Here is a 7,581-nt window from a genome sequence, read left to right as displayed (position 1 = left end):
TATATACAGTATGCCTGCCTGTTTCTCTTTAAGCTTGTGTAACTAAGTTGTGAAGATTTGTAAAACTCTGACGACAATCAGTTTGTAAAAAAGTTTTATTATAAAAAAGCATTGAACAGGAAAAAATGACGCGTCTTTGCTTTTCTGTTATCAACTAAAATCCTGACCTACAATGATCTAGTTCTTTACTTTCAGCTTCCGTTTTTCTCTTCTGATTTCACGTTACTACAAAGACCAAAACCTGTCAGACTGTCACATGCTTCAATTGCTCTATGGCCTGGATTTAGAACAAACAAACCTACATTGGTTACAAGAGAGAGAAGTGAAAGAACACGTTCATGTGAAGCCAGAAGAACCTACCTGGAACAGAAGAGGTGGTTGAAGGTTTTTATCTTCCTAACATCTACAGTGACATTACAGTAATTAAATCCACCTCCCCACTCAGTTCTACTGGAACTCACACCTTGAGATATGCGACCAAAACTGTGCACAAGTTGACATTGTTGGAGATTTGTCAAGGTCATCAATGTCAACAACACGTACAGGGAATTGAATAGAGCCTTCACTGTGTTTCAGCTCAGGACCCCCAAAGTGATGGAGAGCCAAAGCCCCAACAACACTGCTCAGAGAAATAGAAGCGAAAACTCCAAGTCAATCACACTGCTGTTGGGTTCCTGTCAGGACCTCTTGTTGTTTTGGGATTTGTTCATTGTTCTGTTTTTTAAGCTTCTTATTTTGATTAGATCAGCCTTGTTTCACTTTAGTTCAGTCCTTAGTAATTCTAGTTCATTATGTTTGTTTAGTCCTTGTGTCTAGTTTTTCTTTGTTGCCTTTAGTTCCCCTGTTGTGTCTCCCTCACCCCCTGTGCCATATTATCGTTTTCTCCTCGTCTTCGTTTCCTTGCCTTCCTTGTTCCTGCTCTTTGTGTTTTTTCTCTGGCTGATTGTATGTTTTGTTTCATCATAATTTTTTTCATTATACCTTCTCTGCCTCTCTGCATATGAGTCCACTGAAAACACATCTTCCAGCATTCTTTGTGTTGCAAAAATCACTTTGTCTTTCTTTCTCTCTCTTCCTCTTCTTGTCCCCTTCCAATATATCAGAAGTGATCAGATAAGAACTGAATCCATTATAAAGGGACATGGGAAGAAAATAAAGCTGTCTTTTAGAGTCAACTTCCAATAAAGACAGTTCCTCCTCTCTTTTGCTGTTTGGAAGAAGGACTGTTAAAACCTTCGAAGAGTACCCTGGAGAAGTTTTAAAGAAAGCCGTATGCGTGTCCAGCTTTTGTAGAGTTCTTACATCAGACAGAGCTGAGGTCCAGGAGCCTCGTACAGTGTCCAGCACACTGCAGAAGTCCATGGAAAAGGAGCCTAAGTCCACAGAGCCAGTCAGCGATTCTTCCAGATATTGATCCTTCTCTTGGACCAGTCCCTGGATATCATGTCTGAATCTGAGTGAGCCTGATCAACTCTCAAAAATAAGGTCAGAGCTTAAGTGATTTGCATCTTGTGCAGAGTTGAAAGAATCCTTCGTTCTTGCCCATCTCCTCTTTCTCTTTTTCTCTTCCCTTTTTCCCCCACTATTATCCTCTTGCCATCACCAATGTTCATTTTGTTGTGCAAAGACCAAAGTCCTTGGTATAACTTAAGGTTTTGCCTGAGTACATGGTCATGTTTTATGACTCTCCGTTCCAAAGTGGTGGGCAGGTCTGAGACTCTCTCTCCTTTTGTTTACTCTTCCTCATGTCTCTCGTGTGATACTGTCTTTAGTAGCATCGTGGCTCTGCCTACCTTTCTCTTTCTTTCTTTTTTGTTTAATCAATTTCTTTTGAAATTATTATTCAGTATTCTATTTCATTTTGTCATAGTTCGTTCATTAATCTGATTTGATCCCAATTTTATCATTCAGTATATACACATTACTTTTTTTCTTTTCCATCAGAAAAGTTTGCATGTTGATAGTTAGAGAAAGAAGCTTGTTAATAAATCCACAGACTTAATAATTGTGCCAGTGATCATTCCTTGTCTGAAGAGTTTCTTCTGTCCGGTGGTCGGAATTCATTCCTTCACGAGAGACTGAAACGCTTAACTTGTGATTCCACAGATTCTAGATGGTGCCCCAATTCAAATGAACAAACCTGAACATCCAAGATGATACATGAATGTGAGCTGTGGCAAGAAGGTCTGCCGTTTGTTTGTTTGGATCTCCATTAGCCATTGCTGTAACAATGGCTGCTCTTCCTGAGGTCCACATCATAAAAACATTTATTGCAAGAAAGCACTTACACACACCGTAACTCTGTAGAAACATAGCACATTAATTCGTAAATGCATAATTATTACACTTTGCATAATGAAATAATTAAGTTATGATTGAAACATAACATATTTCATGATCATAACACTACATAGGAAAAATAGTTAAGCAGGGCGCTTTTAAAAGCTCCAGCATTTGTTACATTCACAACAGATGAAGGGAGTGAGTTCCATGTTTTCATTCCTCTAAAAATAACAGTCTTTCGTCCAGCATTCCTGTTACATGGTGGAATAGTAAAACAAACTTTTAAAGCATGTCTTGTATTAAAATTGTTTAAAAGGTTAAAAGGTTTGGCTAATTAAACATTGATTATTTAAAACAATTGGTATCTCAGAAACTACAATATTTCTAAAAAAGCCTAAGAGGGTAATTTCCCCCTGCTCTGTGAGCATGGAGGAGAAACCAGGAGAGGTGGAAGTGGATGTAGGAGGGCAACAACCCAGCAGCAGGACAGTTACTTCCTCCTTTATGCAAAGAAGAGCAGGAACAGCCCTGCACAATGAAATCCAGCAGGACGCTAATGTGCAGGTTTCTGCTCAGAATGTATCTAAAAAACCCACAAAAGGGCTTGAGGCATCAACGATGAAAGGGGAACATGTTCAATCTCTGTCTGCCAACTGCTGTGAATGTTTCTGATGACAAATTTATAATCAAAACTTCATGCGAATCATTTACATATATTTGGTGATGGACGTTACCATCCCGTAACATACTTGTTGAGTTTTGGTGCTATATACATAAACCCAATTGAATCTGAGTTTTAACTATATGGTTTGACCCGCTAGCTTCTTTGTTGTCAGAGTACGGATGGTATGGTTGTTTTATTAATAAAACGGAAAGATCTGATTCATTTCCTCTTCCAGTTTGTGTCCGCAGGCTGTCCTTTTTTTTTAAAATTTCTTCAAAGAAGGATACTGGTCACTTACGGTCCCCAGGGGAATCTCCTGCATGCTTCTGTGCTTTCGGTGAAAGTGAAAGAAACACTGACAGACCATGGTCAACGGGAGATTTTCATTGAAGTAAAAGATTGCATCGACTTCTTGGAAGGTATCCGCATCCTTGGGGGGGGAATTCGGAACAAGCCTCTGCTCCAGCCCAGAAGAAGAACCACGCTATTCTGTTTATCTTGCACAATCTTTGTTCAGACACAAAGATAATGCACAGCACTAGCTGTCATTTAATTATATCTATTTTACATCAATGATACATCATCTAATTAAGTTCTGCTAACGTTCAAATGGATGTCTATGCGTATAGCAGTAATTTCTTGTGAAAATCTTAATTAGTCAAGAACAAAATAGGCTAAAGTAAAATAGGCAAAACCAAATTGATAATTTGGCAAGTAGGTAGAGGATGAGTTTACATATGACTCTTCTAAGTGCTATTAGACACACATTTCTAACATTTTTTCAGGTGAATTTACAAAAGGTATGGAAGTTTCTGTTATTATAAAAGGTGGATTTAAGACTGTTTAGTAAAGAAATGAGTAGATTTGATTACATTTTTCATATTCCCTATACTGATCTTAAATATAAAAATAAAATTTTGTGAAAGAATAATGAAGTATTTTTATAATCAGAACATTTTGAAAAAATCATTGCCAGGTAGTTAAGCATAGAATATCACAAAATGTCAAGCAAAGCATAAAATTGGTCTATTCAGCCATTTAACTCTGACACTGTATTTCAGCAGTATAGTGCTCCATGAAAACAGGAACAGATGACACGTGTATCCGTCTGAGTCACAAAGCACTCACATACTCAAACAGCGACTTTTCAAACTCAGCAAATTACTCTACTATTCACACCTCTGAGTCACTGACGGGTTCTTCAAAGAGCAGCGGGGAATTATTAACCTCGTTTTCACCAGTGAGCAGAAAATTATTATTCAGGTTTTTCAAATGTTACAAAGTGGAGTAAAATTACATGTAGTCATGCAAAATGTCAGAGAAGAGACATTTCCAGAAAGCTGGGGAAGCAGGAGTTTTTCAAGTTGTGCAAAAAAGTATATTTTCTTTAAACCTTTTGCTACATCTTTAAACAACTTCAGCAACTTCCAAACCATCTAGCCATGTGTTAAAAAAAAAAAAAGTCATAGCTATTGAATTTAAAGAGCGTTGTTAATTTTTACTTACTGTAATTCAAATGTAAATATGAAATGTACTGACAATGGGAATGCCAGTCAATTCATATCATGCAATAAGATACTTTCACCTTTTGTTTTAAGGAAGTGGCTAGCAATGAGGCTGGAAAGAGCATGTTGAGAAGAGATGAGGCCGCTGTCTGTGTGTTATCTATTGCATTATTTAAAAGCTCTGTAAAGGTGAATTAATCAGATAAAAATAATAATTTCTGTCTAGGTTTATTTAGCAGGCAATGCATTCAGCAAATATCAGTTTGTAGCCAAGCTAATTTAACTTAAGTCTGAGTCTTTAACATCACCATCACATTGATTGTCATTATATTTTATTTGCTTTCCTTGTTTTCATGAAAATGGGAGAAACGTGTTTTTACTAGAACTATAGCATGATTCATTGCTACATGTAATCATTTGGTGCCCATTGAAATGAAAGTAAATCAGCTTTTTTAAATGCTGATTTTCTGCTACTTAATCACACGTAGCAGTCGTTGTTGTTGTCGATCTTAGCAACTTGATTTACATCTGTGCATGTGCTTTCCATCACATGGAACCAGATTGACCTTTCGACGTAAGCTGATCAAAAGATTACACCACAAAAAAACCACCTACGCAATCACTTCCTTATAAAAGTCACTGAATCTGCTCCCGATGTCAAATCCACTTTAAAGAAGTGAAGACATCATGAGCATGGTGAGTGTCTGAATGATAGCTTTAATGATGAATGAAACTCAAATATTTTACTTAAACTGATGCCAAATTAGAGTTTGTTTGTTTTTTTTCCAAACCTGAACAAACATGACGGAGCATTTTAAATGAAAAGGGCCTGGTTACTCGTGTGTTTATTTAACTAATTGAGAGATACAGCATGTACTTTTCAAAAAACTTCAAGATGACATTTTAGAGGATGGCTGTGAGACCTGCAGTACGTTATGTTTAGAAGAAAATGGAAAATGGCATTACCAGGGTCCAAAATGAACAGGATTAGAAATGAGTGTGTAATTTCTCATCCTTTAATAATTCTCTCCACAGCTCTCCCTGTCAGTCCTGCTCCTGCTCCCTGGCATTCTCTTCTGCACCCCAGAGGTTCCCACCTATGAATACCAAGACCGTAAAACAGGTGAAATTCTCCAGTGCAAAAGATGCGAACCGGGAACTTACCTCACCGCTCACTGCACTGCCGCCAAGGATACACAGTGCGCACCATGTCAGACTGGCCACTACACGGAGCTGTGGAACTACCTTAACAGGTGTCTGTACTGCAACAACTTCTGCTCACAGAACCAGGAAGTGGAGATTGAGTGCTCTCCAATCACCAACAGAGTCTGTCGTTGCAAAGCAGGGTTTTACATGATGGAGGACTTCTGTGTCAGACACACAGAATGTGGCCCTGGACATGGAGTTCAGGCTATAGGTAACACTAGCTTTATTACACATAGTCCGGTATTAATATGAACGATTAGATTATGTCTACATTATACAGAAACCTTTATGAGATCTTTTATTTCACAATTGTTCCTAACTCAATGCAATGGCAAATTTATTTTTCTGTCGTAGGTACACCAACAGAGGACACAGTGTGTGAAAAATGTCAGAAAGGATATTTTTCCAGCTCTTCTTCTGCCTCAAATCAGTGTGTAAAACATCAGGCCTGCTTAGGAGAACAAGTCATCCTCCTTCGAGGCTCAGCGTTCCACGACACAGTTTGTGGCACCTGTCAAAGTCTTGCAAATGGAGGTATGGAACTTGAGTCTGGAATTTCATATGACTCAAATCTTTAATGAAATTCACAAAGTAGGTTAGTAAGTTTTGGTAAGGCGAAACATTTAGACTTTAATTGAAACATCTGGTATTCTCATCTACAGGTGATGACCTCAGAGCAGTCCTGTCTGCATCATTTACTGGGAGCAGGATACCAAGAAGAGATTTAAAAAGACTTATTCACAAGTGAGATCACACTTAAACTTTTCTGCAATAACATTTTTCATCCATTATTTGTTCATTTCTTTAAAGCTTGAAACATCTTTTTTTTGTTTCCTACAACAGGATCATTCATAAGAATCAAGAGGATGATTGCACCGGAGACTCAGCTCTACCGAAGCAGAGAGGCCCTCTTGTAGATGTGATCAGAGCGTGGCTGGCCCAGGCTTCTGCAGAGCAGCTAAAAATGCTGGCTAAATCCATGAGGGATTCCCAGTTTAGCTCCATAGGAACTAAACTAGAAAGCATCCTTGATGAAATTAAGCAGCAGGATCCTACCTGCAGTCTATAAAATCTGTGTGGGGAGCCTGTGCTGAACTTAAACATCCTTTCTCATAGTGTTTGTTTACTGAACATATTTTTTACAGAACGCTTTTAATTTTGCAATCATGTGCAGCATTACTGGGAGTAACAGACGTTATCAGTATTACTAAATGTTCTTCATGTCTCTATAGGCTGGAAAAAAACCTGTTCAATCTTTGTTTTAGTTTCCTGTCCGATGGGCCAGGTTCCCATTCATAAGAGCATAATGACGTATTATTTTGAATATCCCGGTGAAGTACTGAATTATATTTGTGTCAAAAATAAGCTTTAGAATATTATAAAAAGAATGTAAAACATTTTGTAAACTACATGAAGTCAAACTGAATTAATAAACTGTTCTCGTACGGCAACAAAAATAAAGTTCAAGTTCAAGTTTTAAGTAACTCAGGAAAGTCATGTTACCATATTTATATTTTTTCTTTTTACGTCTCCTATAATGATTTTATTATTATTATATTTAAAACTTCTTTGATAGAAATCAACTTCAGCCCAGGAATGATACAGTATGCTTGAGATCAACTCACCTAAGACTGCAGCCTATTTCCATTGCCTTCTACAGGCTTGTTTATGATTTTCTAAAAGAACTCTTTACTGTCAGAAAATATTTTGTAACTACCTCTGAACAGAAAGCAAACACTTAAACTGTATTGTTGTTCTAAATCTTTAGAAAAGACAAGACATTTAATGTAAACGATTGGGAGAGGTTAATAACGCTGGTAAACCAGAAGCTGTAAATGATGTTTTACAGTAATATCTGCCAGCTTGTCATGTTCTTAATAATTTTTACATGATAATAATGTTCAGGGTCTGTTCTAGATCTTC

At 37.5% G+C, this 7,581-nt stretch overlaps 1 protein-coding gene across 1 annotated transcript; it reads left to right on the top strand.

The window, feature by feature from the left end:
• The first annotated feature begins 5,075 nt into the window (after window positions 1-5,075).
• Window positions 5,076-7,142, top strand: LOC114139338 (tumor necrosis factor receptor superfamily member 6B-like). The gene is made up of 5 exons (XM_028009232.1): window positions 5,076-5,148; window positions 5,488-5,869; window positions 6,013-6,192; window positions 6,321-6,402; window positions 6,502-7,142. The coding sequence occupies exons 1-5, from the start codon at window positions 5,140-5,142 to the stop codon at window positions 6,725-6,727; spliced, it is 879 nt and encodes a 292-aa protein (XP_027865033.1). The 5' UTR covers window positions 5,076-5,139; the 3' UTR covers window positions 6,728-7,142.
• The last annotated feature ends 439 nt before the right edge of the window (window positions 7,143-7,581 follow it).

The sequence above is a fragment of the Xiphophorus couchianus genome, chromosome 3, assembly GCF_001444195.1.
Source record: "Xiphophorus couchianus chromosome 3, X_couchianus-1.0, whole genome shotgun sequence".
Lineage (NCBI taxonomy): Eukaryota > Metazoa > Chordata > Actinopteri > Cyprinodontiformes > Poeciliidae > Xiphophorus > Xiphophorus couchianus.
Note: the sequence above shows the minus strand (reverse complement) of the source record. Positions and strands in the feature narration are given on the sequence as shown.

What these genes read in the sequence shown, in the direction of transcription:
- LOC114139338 (XM_028009232.1), top strand. An exon ending in ACATGGAGTTCAGGCTATAG is followed by an intron (nt 5,870 to 6,012) that starts GTAACACTAGCT and finishes TTTCTGTCGTAG; the next exon opens with GTACACCAACAGAGGACACA. An exon ending in TTAAAAAGACTTATTCACAA is followed by an intron (nt 6,403 to 6,501) that starts GTGAGATCACAC and finishes TTCCTACAACAG; the next exon opens with GATCATTCATAAGAATCAAG.